Here is a 17,192-nt window from a genome sequence, read left to right as displayed (position 1 = left end):
AAAATACCACCACCCCCCCTGGAAAAAAAAAAAAGCAGGCTACTCTGGAACATGCAAAAGAAAAGCCAACAACTGGCTCTCAGACATCACAATAATATTTTAAACACACAGCTTCCCTTAATATCGACTAAGGAGGTTGTGGTTAACAACCCGCCCAGGAAACAACTGTTGAAGAACCAATATGCGAGTTACTTACACACTTTTCTTTCGGAGAGAAAAAAAAAAATCAATTCTTTTACTTAACTTTTATTCATAAGTTTGCTTGATTTTTTTTAATGTTTTTTTTTTGTTTTAGTTTTTTCCTTTTTTTTTCTTTTTTCTTTTTTTTTCCGGGGTGTTTTGTTTTTGGGTTCTTTTTTTTTTTTTTTTACACTGATTAAAAATATAAAAAATAAAAGGAGGATGCCACAAACCCCACCGGTACCTCGATCCGGCCAGTTCTGTTCCCTGTGAGGAGCCTCCGACCCAGCGCTCCCCCATCCCTTTTTCCCTGTTCCACCAGATACCTTTGTGTCGCTAAGCACGCACACAACGCCGCGGGATTTTATATGTAAAAATAACAACAACAAAAATAGAAAGAGGAAGAAAATAAAAAATAAAGGAGGGGGGGAAAAAAAATAAAAACCAAACACTCGCGGGGTGGAGGATGTGGTTTCTTTCAAACAAAGTGCACTGCGAGACTGATTTGAAATGAGCTCCCGGAGGCCGGGGGTTACGGGGAGCCGCTGCGGGATCTGTCCTGCTTGGGGTCGAGCCCACTGACCAGGCGCTGGATGTTTTGCAGTTCGCTGGTGGCCGCCTCCTTGTCCGCGCCCAGCTTGGGGGACAGGGACACGGAGCCGGACGAGAGGGTGGAGGAGCGGCTGGTGAGGTCCGAGGCGGAGTCCAGGGGCACGGAGCCGGGGCTGGCGCTCAGCCCGCCCGCCTTGCCCTCGCCGGAGCCGGCGGCCAGGCCGGGCAGGGCGGTGGTGAGGAGGCTGCCGCCGTCCGACAGGGGCACGGGCAGCGGGTAGGGGCTGTAGCGGAGCCGCGGCCGCACGGCGCTCAGGAACGGGTGCCGGTGCACCGAGCTGGAAGCGGCGCTGGAGGCGGCGGCGGCCGCCGCCATGTAGGTGTAGGGGTAGGGGAAAAGGCTGCCGAAAGGAGACATGGCCAGGCCCTGCGGGAGGGGAGGAGAGAGAGGAAAGGGTTACCGGCCCGCACGCTCGCCGCGGGGATGCTGCTCGGCCCCCCCGCTCCGGGTCCTCCCCCGCGGCCGCACCGGCAGCGGCGCGGAGATCCGCGCTCCCTCCGCCCGGGCCAAAGCCACCAGCGCAGCGGGGCACGGCCTGCCCGGCCTCTGCCCTGCACGGCCCCGCTCCCGCCGGGCCCACCGGGGGCCAAACGGCCGAGGGGTCCCCGCCCCACTCTCCCCCTCACCGGGCGATTCTCTCGCGCCCTTTACCCGCAGGTCCGGCCCCCCTCCCGCATCCCTTCCCCCGACAGCGGCTCCGCTCCGCAGGCCGGGACGCGCCCCAGAGCGCCGAGCAGCGCCCTGCTCCTGCCCCGGTGGCGGTCGGGGTTGCGGGGACGGTGCGGAGAGCTCAGGGACATCGCGCTGGGTCACCCTCCCCGCCCACTGCTTTCCCTCCTCCGACTTTCTGCCAAGCCCTGTGACTGGCCCTTGAGAGGGGCACGGGGGGCACATCGAAGCGGGGAACTTAAAGGAGGTACCCGCTGTCCCCCCAGCCCGGTCCCCAGGGCCGGAACGCCCCTGGCCCGGAGGGGCGGCGCGGGTGGGGAGGCAGTACCTGTGAAGCCAGGACGTGCTGCTGCAGATGGAAAGGCAAAGCAGCCGCCGATGCTCCCGAGAGTCCCTGGGCCGCCGCCGTGGCCATGACCGTGTTGTCCAGTCCCGAGACCCCGGCGGATGCCCCGGAGACGGTGGCGAGGAGGGGCCCCATGCCCGCGGCCATGCCGGAGAAGGCTCCCCCCATGGCGAACTGCCCGGGGTGCAGCAGCAGCGGGTGCCCGTTCCCCAGAGGGTTGAAGAACTGCTGGCCGGCCAGGGCAGGGGGAAAGCCGAGGTTCTGCAAGTGTCCCTGGCTCAGGTGGGCCGTGCTGTCGGTTTGCACCGTCAGGGGGGTGAAGGGCTCTTTCCCCAGCAGTCGGTTCTCATCTACTTTGGGGCCATCCCTCAGGGGGCTTTTCAGTTCCTCGCCGCTCAGGCTTCCCCCCCGGGTGCTGGAAGAGATGGTAGCCGGGCTGTGTCGGGAGTCCGGAGGGGCTTTCTCAGTCCTCTCTCGGCTCCGACTCCCTGCCGAGTCCCCAGGGAAGAAGTGGCTTTTGGAGGGGCTGCCGCCCTTGTCCCGGGGGTCGTCCCCTGCGGTGGCAGCGGAGCTGGCCGGCGCTGGGGTGGCGGCGGTGGTCGTGCTGATTTTGCCCGACTCGTTGCCTTCTAGCAAGGGATCGTCTTTGCTGTCTGCGTCGCTGTCTCCCTCGCTGGGGCAGAGATCTGCAAGACAAAGGGGGCCCGGGGCTGGGATCCGGCACTGCACATCCCGAAATCCCCACCGGGCTGCGAGAGGGGGCAGACACGCTTCCTGGCCGGCCAGAGGTTTGTGTGGAAATACTTCCCTTTTCTTATTATTACATAAATAAATACAGCCCCCGGCTCCCACCGCCCGCCCCGTCCAAGCCAGCCTGAGTTTTACACAAAGCAGCAAAACTGGCTTTGAAACAAAGCGGCGGCCCGGAGGAGCGACCCCCCAGCCGGGCGGGCCCGGGGCCAGCGGCTCCGCTCCCCGGGGCTGCGGGAGCCCCCAGGGACCCTCCCTCCCTCCCCGGCTGCAGCGAGGATAGAGGAGGAACGAGACAGCAGCAACCTTGGGGCAGGGCTGAAGGGCCTTGGGGATGTGTCTCCTGCGAAGTTTTTCCAAAGTTTTCATCCCTTTCAATGGGCAAACTTTGCAAACGCACTCGGAGACAGCCCGCAGCCGTCTTCATGAGCCCCTGGGCCCCCCTTCTCCCCATGCACATGCATGGCTTCGCTGGATTCCTCTGCACTTCATCTCCTAATTTCAGCGCCCCAGGTGCGAAGCTCTGGTTTGCTTTTCGGGTCCCCTCCCAGCTCCCCTCCCCTCAGCTCAGCAGGTCTTTCAGAAAACGAGTAAAGCAACTACAAAAAAGAGGTTGTTTCCTCCTCCCCCTGCGCCCCCCCCGCCGCCCCGGGATGGATTAATACGTAGGAGAGAGCTGCAGACAGCTCCCAACCCTGCACGGAGAAACCCAGGGTGACTTTTCTATAACAAAGTTCGGGACTGTATCCAGGGGAAAGATCCTTCCTCTAGTAACAGATTCAGTGAGGAATATTAATGGAGTGACTCCAGTTTTGAACTTTTGCCCCGTGGTCTGTCTTTGCTCCCTTGACTCGGAGCTGGCTCCTTTCTGAACCAAGGAGGGCAGGGATGAATGTGCAGCAAGAGGAGAGGGAGGCCGGGGGGGGGGAGAGGGAGAAAGAGAAGAGGAATGAGGAAGGCAGAGAAAGGAGAGTGGGGGGGGAGAAGGGAGGAGAGGGAAAGACTTAAAGAAAGGCAACAAGAAGAGTGAGGGAAAGAAGGAAAGAGAGGGAGGAAAAACCAAAGAGAGAAGGAAGAGAGAGAATAGAGCAAAAGGAGAGGAAGGAAGGAAGGAAGGAAGGAAGGAAGGAAGGAAGGAAGGAAGGAAGGAAGGAAGGAAGGAAGGAAGGAAGGAAGGAAGGAAGGAAGGAAGGAAGGAAGGAAGGAAGGAAGGAAGGAAGGAAGGAAGGAAGGAAGGAAGGAAGGAAGGAAGGAAGGAAAGAAGGAAAGAAGGAAAGAAGGAAAGAAGGCAAACAGGCCAGTGCCAGAGGACAGTGATAGAGCCAGGATTTGCCACCACACAGAGCGAGCACCCAGGCTCTCCCAGAGGAGAGCAGGGGCCACAGCTCTCACCTTTGAGGCTGGAGGTGCCCACGGCAGGCACGGCAGGGCACGAGGACTGGGCAAAGCACTTGAAGGCCGTCTGCTCATTGGATGACTCGTCCGAGGTGGGATTCTCCTTCTTCTGCCTCTCGTCGTACACCCGCATGGACTGCAGGGTCAGCTGCTTCCTGCGGGCACAGAACCCGCTGGGCGAGAGGCTCCGGGACCCCCGGGACCCCTCCTCCTCCCCAGCCCCTCCTGAGCTCCTATCCGAGCACAAGAAGCACAGGGGAGTTAAGAGCCACGGTCCCCTCGAGGAGGAGAGCGCGTTTCTGGCAGGCAGGAGCTGGCTGCTAATGAGAGGAGATTTCTTGGAAGCGTGAGCAGCTCCTCAGCGAGGGCTGATATTAAAAACAAGGGGCGGAGGGGAGAAGGAAGCATACCCTGGAGATTAGCTTTTAAAAGGCAAGGATGTTCCAGAGATATGAGCCATCTTAATGGTTGCTAAGATTGCTAGGAAGTGGTTATTTTGTTAGGCACTTTATGTAATCTTTTCACCAACAATTAACCCGGAGTAAAAAAATCTATTTATATTTAGAGAAATTAGAAATCATTTCCGTCCTGTGGCTCCAGCGCTGGCTTTATTTTCACACTGATGGACAAGAGGAGCTGGCGTGTGCATGTTTGTGTGTGTGCTGGGCAGGGAGAGAGGCCTCTTGGTTTACACCACGTTCCCTCCACCTTTTTATTTTGTTGTTTGTTTGAAAAAAGAGGATCAGATCGATTTATTCATTATCTAACCCCCTGTGCAAATGGCTAAAATATCCCGTCTCCCGTAACACAACAATACAGACATATCCCACATCAAAGGGAAAAAAACCTGTTCCTTTTTTCTCCTTATATTTTCTTCTTATATTAAAAGTCTCGAGTCCCATTATAACGAGTTCTGTCTGCCTATCTGGGGCACAAACTGTGTCTGCTGCTTTTGGAAAAAATAAAGAATCTTCTATCATTAATTACTTCCATATTCATGAGATACCTCTGTCCAAACAGTTTATTTATATGCTTCTCCTCCACATTTTACTCTTTTCCGTGCAGTCCCCAGAAAAATGCCAGAGGAGATTCAGGCAGTGCTGAGCCCCCACTCGTCCCTCTTCTCCAGTCCCAGATCCAAACTACACTGTAATATTCTCTCTCGAATTTTTAAGGGAAAGTTTTTCTCTGGTAATATTTGCTTAAGGTACTGCACTCCCTTTGGCCAGTCACCCCCTGTGACATGAAAACTAAATGTGGAAAGCAGGAAAGAATTCCCCTGCAATCCTCTCGACGTTATTAACGCCAAGATCCTTATGGATTTTGGCGGGGGGAAGTGTGGTTTGGAGGCGAGGCAAGGTGATTTTGACCTCTGCTCGTGTTCTGAGCTTAACACATGAAAACCAAACGAGGTGCCTGTAGAGAATCGAGCCAGACTCACCTCTTCTCCCTTCTGCCATTCCCGGTGTCCCGAAAACCTTTGGCAAAGGGGTTGTTGTCAATTTTTAATTGCGTGATCTATAGGATAGAGAGAGGGGAAAAAAATAGCCAAGGGGTTGGAGCAGAATTAGGAGATTTTTGTGTTAAAAAAACCAGCAAACTCCACTTTTCCCAGTTCCCCTAGGGCTGGCAGGATAGTGGCAGGAGTAGGACAGGGCAGGGGGCAAAGGTCCCTGTTTTTTGGGTGAAGCCATGTGTTTTCCCGAGCTGTGTGGAGGCAGCTCGCCCCCAGACCCCCACCGGGCTGGCCGGTGACCCGGACCGTGGTGGCAATGAAAGAGCCCCGTGTTGCTGCCACCACATCGGAATTAATTGAGCCGTGCAATGAGATCCATGCAAGTTATGCCTGTGCTTAAAACTCTTTAAATACCATAATTAAACCGCAAAGGAATCATACCCACCCCCTTGCTATAATAAAATACTTTATGTAATCGCATTATGCTCCGTGTGTGTTGGGGCGCCAGGGGTGCCAGGAGCCAGTTCATATTTTGGGGGGAGGTGTGTTTGGAAGTTTTTCAGTTTGGGTTTTCTCGGGGTTCAGGTCACGGCAGGGAACGACTGCAGGGAGGGATGGGGGGTGCGGGACATCCCCGCAAGTGCCTGGTGCCCTCGCGGGCGATGCACGGAGCAGAATTCCCAGCCCGGCCGGGGCTCACCCCTCTGGAACAGGATGCGAGCAGCTGCAACGGGAATGCCACTCCCCGCCGTCCCATTCCCGGTCCCGGACCGTGCTGGAAGCACAGCAACCCCCCAGTTTAGGAGCAGAGGATGACCCCGAAAAGGAGACCCCGCCCGTGCCCGAGTGCGGGCAGGACCGGCTCTGGCTCCCGAGTCACCCCCCGGCGCACACACGGGATCAGGAGAGAGCAGGAAAACCCCACCGCTAAAACCAGCGGGACTTTTAATCCAGGTGCTCCCGGCCGTGCCTTCTGCTCCCCCCCCGCGCCGAGCCGAGGGCTCCTCGCCGCTTCCCTGCCGATTTCATGGCAATCACACAAATATGCTCATTTCTGTCCTTCAACCGAGCCGCCCCCAGCTGATAGACCGGGCCGGCCAGCCCTGCTGATAAGTCCCAAAGCAAAGTCTACTCTCTGTGCACTCGTTTTCTTTTAGTTTCCTTGCAAGTGCCCGGCTGCAGAGAGAGAGGAAAACAGCCCGAGCCCCGAGAGGGAAGCGGCTTTTTGGAAACCGAGGGCAGAAGGGTACAGACGACCCCCCCCTTTTCACCCATGGATTTTTTAGGGTGAAGGATGTGAGGGGCAGAGAGGGGCACAGGGGAGCTGCAGCGAGCGGGCGCTGCGCATCCACAGCCGCTGCGCTCAACGCACGCGAACGCAAAGTTGTAATTCACAGACAACAACAGCAAAAAAAAAAAAAAAATCAAAGCCCCTTTTTTGGCTCCTTCGCTTCCTTCCACTTGACTTGATTATCGTAAATTCGCCGTTTGCCACTCTCCCAAATATACCACCTTCATTGCAAGTGACAATAAACCAGCAGCAATAGAAAGGCAGCACTTGCAGTGCTGCAAAACTTTCGCACACGGGTCTTTTCAGCCCTTCCAGCTAAATTTAAGCGAGATACCCCTCTCTGACCAGAGCATATTTTTGCACCACAAAAAATAATAAAACACTGCAGGATGCAAAAAAAAAAAAATCATAATATAATAATAATAGGAACCAGACGTGTGCTCCAGCCTTATTGCCAATTGCTGTCAAAGGAGTTAAAACAGCACAAAGGCCAGGAAGAATTACAAAATCTCAGCCCCGCTGCTCTCCCCACTCTGTCTTTCGACACAGGGAGACGAGTCTTTTTTATTTTTTTTTCCTGATGCATCTTAGATTAAATCCACACTAAGAACAGCAAACCCCACCCCATCCCTTTCCTCATACTGGGGAGATATACTGGGGGGAAAAAATGGTAGAAAACCCCTAAACATTCTCCCTCTCATCCCCAGTCCTCCCTCCTTTTAATTGCCTTCCCCGAGGTCGGTATTAGGAGAGTGCTCCTCCCCCAGCGCCTTCCTGAAGCTGAATCAAGGAGGTTTTGGGGGAAAAGATGAGGGGGGGAGAGAGAGAGAAGAGCGGGATGGACTTCGTGAGTTTTAAGGGAATAATGCGGAGTAAAACTTCTCTTAAAAGCCAAAACACGTAAAACAAATCCTCTCTTAATCTCCTTACCTTATCATTCTGGTATGCGGTCACTGCGATGAATTCAGTCTCGGGGAAAACGTAGGTCCTGAACGTGCTGTAAGGAAGCTTGAGGATATCGTTGGCTCGGACGATGTGGAACCGGGGCTGGTACTTGTGCATGGAGTTTAAAATGGTCTAGCGGGGGCAGCGGCCGGCAGCAGAGGGCAGGAGGGGAGGAAAGAAGACGGTCAGCAGGAGCAGCATTTCCCCCAGCCATCGGCACTTTCTCCTCCTAATTTACCTTCCCTCTCCTTCCTCCCCTCACTCCTCCTCCCCGCCAAGCACACTCTAAATACACACACACACACACACACACACACACACACACACACACACGCCTCGCAGCATCCAACTAAAAGCACTGACAGCTCCAGCTCGCCGGGGTTAGGCTCTCGCTGGACCTCTCGAAGGAGATGGGAGAATCCCCTCAGAGCTCTGCTCGGAGAGGGGGATAAGCTGCTTGGGCTCCGGAAGCAATGTCTTTTGATTTCAAAGTGTATTAAAAAAATAAAATCAAGTAAAGCAGCAGCAGCAGCTACACTTGCAACACCACCACGAGAGCCTCGGCTCGGTCTAATTGCGTGCCCCAATTCACTTAAGGCCTTCTGCGAACGGCAAAAATGCATCGTCTAATCAAATCACAGGCAGCAAATGCAATCTTCGGCACATTAGAGATCCCCCGGCCGCGGCCACCACCAGCAAAGCCCCGGCTCCGAGGCGGAGGCTTTCCCAGGAATAGAAAGAAATGGCCAGGATCGACAGAACACTTATCAGCAGGTTTGTTTGATTTCACTCTCAGGGTAAGTTTTTATCTCTGCACACCCGGTAAATGTAAAGGAGTGGAAAGACATGAATGGCCAACTTGACCTCTGCTTTTGGTCCCTGTTTATTTTCACTCCGGCTTGCTTTACATTATCCAGATTAATATAGATTTAAACGTTTGCGTACTTAGGCCTTTAAGCCCTTTATACACATATGCATATCGTTTTCCTACGCTTAGAAAGTGTGATCGAGTTTATTAAAAATATATATAGATATATAAAGTCACCGCAGCTCTGAGAAATATCGAGTTGCGCTGCGCTGGAAATGTATCCCTAAAGTTAAGGCTGCATGGCACGGGGAGGTTACAGAGTAAACTCCGGGCTTTACTCCTGACCCCAGCAGGAGGAAAAATCAAGGACTATTACAAACCGGACAGATGCCCGTCCCCGGGTGCGTGGGGAGGTCTTTCTGCCCCGTTTTCCCCACATTTCGGCCGCCGGAGCTGCCAGCGGGGCCAGCCCGGCCGAGCAGCGCCATGCTCCGGGCACACCCCCCCGGGACCCCCCGCTCCGGCCCGGTGCCGAGGGACGGGAAAAGGGGGGCAAAGGAAGGTGTAAAAGGCACTCACAAATCCGTGCTTGTCAGAGATGTTATTAGTGAGCTTCAGCTTGTGGAAGGTGACGACTTTGGACATCCATTGTTCGCCGGTGGCCGGGCTGTCCGGGTGGATGTACATTCTCTTTGGCATTTCAGGGTCAGCCTTGCCGGCTACCATCCACCGGGAATTATGGAATTTGTACCTACAATCATCAGCCGCCACAATATCCATCAATAAAATGTACTTGGCCTTTTTATCCAGTCCAGTGCATCTCACTTTAAATGGAGGAAACATTCTCCTATGGGCAGAAGGGGGGAGGGAGGAGGGGGGGGGGGGGGGGAGAAAAGACAAGACAAAAGTAAAATAAAATTAATTACAGCTTTCAAATAAGCTTCTGAATTTTGGTAGCGCGTTTACCAAGCAACTGCTTCAGCTCTCAAAAGCAGCAGAGTAAATCTGTGTCCAGCAAAAAGGTTTCCTCCCCCCCGCCCCCAGCGAAAAGGTTTCTCAAATGCTTAAAAGTTGCAGGGGAAAATGGTCCCTGGATGGGAAAGGCACGCATTCCCTAGAAAACAGCAGGCTCCTACCTCTCTCTGCCATTCCTAAACAGCAAAGGCCCATTCGGGGCTCTCTGATCTCTCATTAGTTTCCTTTTCGCCTGCTAAACAAAGAAATGGGAGCTGATCGCACCCCGATAAAATAAATCGCCTGAACTATTGCAACCCAAGCTCCCGGGAAAGTGCGGAGTTTTTACACTTTACAGACGAGAATAAAAAGCCCCCAGCGAGGGCAGCGGGGCTCTCCCCGTGCTCCGGCCACCCGGGGATCCCCCCGTGTGCCGAGGGCTCCCTGCAAACCCCGCTCCCCTCCGCTCCCAGGTCCGGCTCCAAACTGCAACAGGATACCACAAATTTGCTGTTTATTATATCGAGCGGTTGGCATTCAGCAAATCTCAACTTAAAAGGAAACACATGACTTTGCAACATGTAAGAGCTCTTAATACTGGCCGAGGCTTTCACGCAAAAACTTTTGACTACAATTAACAGAGAAAACTTCGGGAAAGCAGTAAAATGGGCGAGGAGATTTTTTTTTATTATTATTTTCCTCCTTGCTGCTTTTAGGGTTTGTATTATTTTTTATTTTTTTCCTGAGCCTGTAGCCTGCAACTGGTGCTTTGCAAATAGGCGAAGCTCCAGCAAGGCAGCTCAAGGCCATCTAAGAAGACTTTTCAGGAGTGGCTTCCTCGAGTAATTCTCCTGGCAAATCACATGCGGAGAGTTTGGGAGGTTTCTCAGAGAGCCCCTTAGAAAAACACCCGTGTGCAAAGTGGGTTTTCACCCTACGTATCATCACAGCAATAGGCTGAGTTGTAAAGGAGTCCAGATGTCAATGAGTAGCGAATGCAGAGAGAGATTTCAGACGGGTAAACCTATAAAAAGCAGAAATGCCGAGCGTGGACGCGCCGTGTGTGTTCATTCATTCCCACGTGAAGGTTACATAAATACAGGGACAGGCAGTGCAGAGCTGCAAACCCTTCCCTGCCACTCCAGCAGCGGCTGCAGGACGGCCGGGGAGTTTTGTCAGTTTTTCTGTACGTTTTCAAACATAATAAGGCAGCACAAACCCAGCCGAGAGCCCGGCACAGAGGGGCACAGCCTGACACACCGAGCCTATCTGCCCTCCTCCTCCCCACCAGCAGCCAGACGCTGCTCTAAAGGATTTTTCCTTCATTCCCCTTTCTCGAGGAAGAAAAAACTGCGTGTAGCGAGGCTGAAAACCAGGCCAGCCCCTTTGCCAACCCCAAATTATTTTCTTCCTGCTCCCAGTCTTCTCCAGCAAGCATTAAGCTACTGAACCATGAAGGGACCCTCTCACCCCCTGCACTCGCACATGCTGAGCAGGGCCGGGTCGCGCTTGGGCTTTTCCCAGCAGCCTGGTGCCCCAGAGGGGCTCGAATCTTCAGCTGCCTAAAGCTCTCCATAATTCCAGGAGAAAGGAGATTTACCGGGGAAACCGCCAGAGAGACAGCCTTGCCCTGGTGGGGTGCAGAGAGTGAGGGGTGGGGGACAGGGGGGGAAAGGCACGAACCCCCGACCCAGACCTACCTTCCCGATTTGGTAATCACCATCTCCGTGCCTCTTTTATGGAATTGCTCCCAAAGCTCTTTAGCTTCCAGATGCACTTTCGGATCGTCTTCTACCTCTTCTTCTGGCTCCAGAGTTTTTAAAGGCCTCAGATGAGCTGCTGCCTGGTGACCCAGGGAAGAAAAGGGAATACCAGTCTCTGCAGCCCCCACTAGCTGGTCCATGATGGGTTTAGCCAGAGCCCCGGGAAGGGAGAGGGCGGCTGCCCCGTTGGGAGGCAAAGCCAGAGCCGGGAAGAAGGGAGGCTGATGTCCCAACACAGCGCTCATGGCAAAGTCCGGTGCCCGGTGCGGTAAAAAAGGATGATAAGCCATGCTTGTCCCAGGGATTACTGGATCTCTCATCGGTAAATTCATCCACTCCACTCCTCGGTCTTCCTACTGCTGGAGTAGTCCCGGAGTGGTTTCTAACAGCACATCACGAAGAAGAAAAATTAAGATAATAACAATAACAGCAATAAAGCACCAAAAAAAAAAAAAAAAAGAAAAAAAAAAGGGTTGGGGGAAACAAGCTCTAAACAGCACAGTACATGAGGGAGAGGCAGAACTTCTACAGCCTACAACTTCCCGAGCCGGGGCTCATCCCCAGCCCTCGGGACAGCGGATTAACAGGATTGTTCATTATTAGTCTTGCTTTTTCTCGTATTCGGTCTCCGAGGTTTTGTTTTGCCTTTTAGTTGTTTGCGTTTTTTTTTTCCTGAGTGGAAGTCCTTGCGCTGGAAAAGAAACGCCGAAGAAGGGAAGAAAAAAAATCCACCGGGTTCGCTGTCTGCTCCTGTTGCCGCAGAAGGGCTGGGCAAGCCGAAATCCTTTTTTTTTCCCCTTCTTTTTTTCTTTTAGTCCCAATCCCCCTTCTCTTCTTCCGTGGCGGAGGGCGACGGCTCGAAGCTGGGTTTTCTCTTTGGGTGGCTGGCTGTCTTCCCCCTCCCCCCCACCCCTCCACCTTTCCTCCGTACGGTCAGGCTGCAGAGCAGAGGCTGGGAAAGGAGGGAAAGCAGAAAGAAGCAAACAAACCCACCCCCCCTCGCCGGCCGAGGAAGGCTCCTGAGCAACCTTCAGCAGCAAAAACTTGTAGGGAAATCTCGTTTCCGCCTCGCCTTCCTCACTCCCCAAGCAAGAGCTGGTCAGGGTGCCCTGATTTCCATCAGGATCTCTTCCTTCTTTCACCCTCTTCTTTTTTTTTTTTTCTTTTTTTTTTAAATTTATTTTTCCCCCTCTCTTTCTCTTTCGCTGTGCCTTAAAAAAAAAATCTGGCAGAATTATACTGTTGTCTCCATAAAAGAGAGAGAGTGAGAGGGAAAGAGAAAGGAAGAGAAAAAGGGGGGAGGGAGAAAGAGAGGAAAAGAGAAAGAGAGAGAAGAGAGAGGGAGAAGGAGCCTCTCGGCTCTGAGAATTCCCTGTGAGTCTGTGCTCTGCGTGCACCCGATCGTAGGGATGTGTTGTGGGTTACAGGGGAGCTGGAGCCGCCTTGATTGGCTCTTTGACGCTTTCGGACCAATTGTGAGGCTCCATAGGCGGGGTTCTGACAGCTCGGGTGGAGGGGGACAGCGCCGAGTTATAAAAAGAAGGTGTCGGAAACTGTAACGCTGCAGCAAAGCATCACTAGTACTTCGGGCCGTGTGAATATGTCAACATGATCAGAGGGGAGGGAGCAGGGCGGGAGGAGGGAAGGGGCCGGCAGCGCCCGCCTCTAGGGGGGTGCTGGGGGCCGCCTCGCCCCCCGGCCCCCGGCAGCCCGGGCGCTGCCGGCCGCTCTCCCCCGGTAGGAGCTTCCCGAGCGCCGGCAGCGGGGGGGGGGGGGGGGGGGAAATGTCCGAAACTGCGTGCTCCCCCTTCCCCAAACGCCGCCTGTACCGTGGCAGGGCCCCCCCCGGCCCGAGCCATCTCGGGAGGCCGGAGCTCCGCACGCCCATCCCCGCCGCGTCTCGGCTGCCGCCGGTCCCCGCAGCCGCCGGCTCGGTGTCACCCCCCCCCCCCCCCCCCCTTGCCGCTGCCCCAGCGCCGTTTTTGCCCTCCCCGGCGAAGTCGCTTTCTTTAAACGACACGTCTGGGCCGGGAGCCGGGCGGCTTTCCTTCCCCCCGCCAATCTGGGGTGAGCTCCGGGGCTCGGGGGCGGCTCTGCGGCTCTTGCCCCGGCTCGGAGCTCGGCTCTGCGGCCGCGGCCGCTGTTATTATTGTTGTGGTGGGCGGCTGGAGGCTGCGGCGGGCGGGCGGCGGCTGCCGCTGGCTCAGCTCCGGCCCCGGCGGCTGCTGATCGAGGCTGGTGCGCGCACGGAAGCGAGAGGCCGCTGGAAAATGGGATTTTAATGTATTTATTATTCCCTTTTTTCTTTCTTTCTTTCTTTCTTTGGCGTTGCGGATTAAGGCCACTCGGCTGGCACCGGCGCCGACAGGGTTACGCTCCCACACCCCTCCTCTTCCACGAGGTGCGCGGGGAGGAGACGGGAAGTGCGGCTTTCCCTGCGCCCGGGCCGGGGCAGCGCCGGGCGGGGGGGGCCAGCTCCGGGTTAACCCGGGCTCGCATGGAGCGGCCACCCCCCGGGCAAGGCGTCACGCGTGGGTCTGACCCGACGCCACGGAGAGGGAAGAGCCGGGCAGGATCCTCCTGGGAAGTTTCTGGGGAGATGTATTCCTTTGGGGGGGCGGGGAGGGGGGGATGTCGGCGGGGGTGACTATGGGTGTGCGACAGTGCAGGGCAGCAGGAGGGGGCTTTGTGACTGTGCGTGTCGTGGGCATGCAGGGCACGGAGCGCCCACGCGTGTCAGGCAGGGTATCCCAGCGCTGGGAGGTGCTAAATCACTACCCTGCCCTGGGGAGGGAGTCTCCTGACGCCCCCCACCCTGCTTTAAAGAAGGGAGGATAATCCTCCGGGAGAGGAGCGGGGGAGCGCGGGGGCTCGGCGCTGGCTGCGCGCAGATGGGAGCGGAACCTCTAAAGTGATTAGCTCTTCTAACATTGCATTTTTGACGCACATGGTTAAGAGCGCTTGGCGCCAGCTTGGTGAAGTCCCTGTAGTAACCAGCGTCTAGGATCGCTTTGCATTCACCAAAATATCTCCCCTTTGGTCGGGGGTGGGGGTGAAAAGAGGAGGAGGGAGGAAAGGAAGCGGGAGTAATGCGTTCAAAGAGGATGGGGGGGTGGGGGGGGGGGGGAAGTCTGATGTGTTTCACGAAGCCAGGAGCCTGGTTACCCGCGCAGCGCTCGGCTGCGCTGTGCAGCTGCTTATCGACCGAGAGAGCGAGTCTTTCCAGCCTCTGCTCGGAACCGGTTCTCGGGCTCCTGCCGCGGTGGAAACCCCCAAAGCCTTTATCAGCATCCACAGCAAACACCCGGCGGCTTCAAGAAGTTTGCTGCCATTTACCCCAACCGCGCCGCCGTTCTCTCACGGCGACCGGGAGGTGCCCGCGGGACAAGCGCTGCCACCCCCGGCCCCGCCGCGCCCCGGTCCCCGCTCCCGCCCCGCCGGAGCGCGCCCTCGGCGCCGCGGCACAAGCCGGAGCCGCTGCCGCCCTCCGCGCCTGCCCCGCACCTTGCGCCGCGCTCCGCACCCACCCGCGCAGGAAAATAAAATGTTTGCCGCTTATGATTTTCAATTCCAGCGTCTGGCTAATGGCGTGCAAACTTCCGCCAGTTCCGAGTGACCTCCCCGACGAAGCCCCCCGGAGACTCGTATTATGAAGGGAGGCTGCACTAATCTAAGATCAAAAGCGGGAAGGTGCGAACAGTCTTTGTCTCCCTTCGGCCGCCTCATTCCCCCTTCTGTGTGTGATAAATCTACCCTGGCGCCGACTGCGCGCTGGATGATTAATTTGCAAGCAAACAAAAGGGACCTGATGGCCAGCCATCTTAGTTAAATATTGGCCAGTGCTTCCAGCTACTTGTTAGCCTCCTTTTTGCCCGAAATAAATAAGCGAGGCTCAGAAGTAAATAAATAAGGAGAGCCGCAGAAATGAATGACAAAGCGAAGGGATGGTACAGGAGTAAGGAGGGGGGAAAAAAGAAATATCAGGGTGGCTGACGGTGAAGTGCCGGGAGCGGGTGGAGGTGGGAATGGGGCTGGTGGCGGGGGGGGGGCAGGGTGATAGCACGCTGAGATAGCCGGCTGCCCCCGCGCCTCCCGGCCTGTCTGCAGCCTGGGCTTGCAGCAAGGCCGACACTATCTTGGCTCTTCAAAGAGGCATGAAAGGTCTCCGCTGTCTCCTCGGAGCGCGGCCAGGCCGGGGCTCTCTAATCTCGAAGCACAAGAGCTAAAGGCCAGGGCGGGGGGAGCGGCTCCCACCCTCCCCAGCTCTTCTTCACTCCACCATCGCCAGCACCGCAATGGGTTTTCCCCCGTTCAATCCAGATCCTGGGTCCGTGGTGGCTGAGCGGCTGGGAGAGCTCTGCTTCCTCGGATTTCACTCTCCTAAGCAACTTTTAGCGTTTGCACGAGAGCTCGGCGCTACAGCGAGCCTTCCCCGTGCGTGTGTGTTGGAGGTGTGGGAGGAGAGAGACTTTGGCTCTCTCCCGGTGGCCTGAAGAGCCAGCTGGAGGAAGGAGGCAAGAGGAAAATAAAGGCAGCCCAGCTTTCGGGCCCACACGTCCTCTCCCAGGCCTGAAGGGAGCAGCTCCGAGGCGTGTGTGCGTGCGTGGAGGGGCTGTGTGTGCTCCACGGCCTCCGGGGAGATGCGCTGTGGGTGTGTGGCACCGGGAGGGATTCGTGCCCCGGGGCACACCGCCAATCCCTGCTCCGACAGCAGCCCCTGAGGTGTCCCTGACACCCCCTCCGTGTGCTGGGTGCTCTGCAGGAAAGAACAAGCCTCGGTGCATGGCGAGCAGGGCCAACGTGCACAGCCTAAGTGCGGTTTTGCATCCTATCTATGCATTTCCTTATCACGCTGCCTGTTCCAAGCATCCCCAGGGGCCCAGACCCATCCTGCCAGCCAGCAGCTCTGCATCCTGCAGGATTTATCCCTCTCCTCCCTCCCTTTCCCACGGCGATGCAGCCTCTGCTCTGTCTCCAGCCCTTCAGAAGGCAACACCCCAGCGTGGCCACGCTGTGTTTATTCGAAATAAAACGCAACGGGCTGGTTTACTTTGGCAGGTTTGCAGTAAATACTGGCTGGAGCACGGGGGGCAGTGGTGATTACACGCTTCTTCCCAGGGAAAGTGTGCCCAGGCCTGGGCAGGCCCTTCCCCAGCCCCATGAAAGGTGTCAGGAGATGGGGGCCGTATTGACACAGATCCATCCCGGAGCAGCACTGCAGGCCGCAAGTGTAATGGAGCAGGTCCCTTAGGGAGCTCGTCTATACACTTGGATTATACAAACTGCTATGAAGAGAGGGGGGATCACTATAGCAGTTCTTTGCCTTGCCTTTTGGCAGAGCACTTCTTCCAATTGCTAACTGGATTTCATGGAAATCCCGGCTCAAAAACTTTGAAAAATAACCTGCCAAAGTCTCAAAAAGCATGGTGAGGCAGTAAAAATATGAATAATTAAATCCTCCACATCTCTCTCTGAGCAGGCTCAGCCCCATCGTGTCCCACTGCATTCAAAGGGGCCGTTCCCATCTCTCTGAACAGAAGATCCCCCACCAGGGGGATCAGGTCCCCTTCCCTACACAGCTGAGGCGAGGGCTTTGCAGGCTTGGGGGAAGCCCAGAGACAGCGTTGCTTACTGGAGTGCTGAGGACAAAAAGAGAGGGAAGCACCAGATGGAGAGGTTTCTCCTCCACCACCTCTCACTGGGATGCAGTCCTCGGGGGAAGGCTGCTCGTGGCCCAGCCTGGTGGGAGCAGTGCAGCGCTGAGCGCGGCAGAGCCCCTGCGGGCTCAGCAGGGCTGTGAGCAGCCCTTCACAACTCCTGGCTCCCCTCACTCCTCCTGGGCACCCACAGCCTGCTCGGGATCCTGCCGGGTGCCGGCTCTGGTGGAAGCCCAAAACACCAGGGCTCCACGTGCTCACATCACCCCGGTCCCTCCCCTCCCCACAAGACCTGCGTTCACCTTGTCCCCATCCCAGCTGCTCTGACATTCTCCAGTTGCCTCCACTTTGTCCCGGACTGCAAA

At 56.1% G+C, this 17,192-nt stretch overlaps 1 protein-coding gene across 2 annotated transcripts; it reads right to left on the bottom strand.

The window, feature by feature from the left end:
* Positions 1 to 712: 712 nt before the first annotated feature.
* On the bottom strand, positions 713 to 11,691 carry TBX3 (T-box transcription factor 3). Of its 2 annotated transcripts, XM_062504331.1 has the most exons (8): positions 11,108 to 11,691; positions 9,029 to 9,300; positions 7,973 to 7,980; positions 7,631 to 7,777; positions 5,395 to 5,471; positions 3,951 to 4,108; positions 1,791 to 2,494; positions 713 to 1,159 (listed from the first exon to the last, which is right to left on the bottom strand). In XM_062504331.1, exons 1-8 carry the CDS (start codon positions 11,500 to 11,502, stop codon positions 713 to 715), a joined length of 2,208 nt encoding a protein of 735 aa, XP_062360315.1. In that variant the 5' UTR covers positions 11,503 to 11,691. The 2 variants fall into 2 exon arrangements, with proteins under 2 accessions (XP_062360315.1, XP_062360316.1); XM_062504332.1 differs by lacking the exon at positions 7,973 to 7,980 and having other exon boundaries at positions 9,033 to 9,300.
* Positions 11,692 to 17,192: the final 5,501 nt, after the last annotated feature.

This window comes from Cinclus cinclus, chromosome 17 (genome assembly GCF_963662255.1).
Source record: "Cinclus cinclus chromosome 17, bCinCin1.1, whole genome shotgun sequence".
NCBI lineage: Eukaryota > Metazoa > Chordata > Aves > Passeriformes > Cinclidae > Cinclus > Cinclus cinclus.
This window is presented reverse-complemented; position numbering and strand designations above follow the sequence as displayed.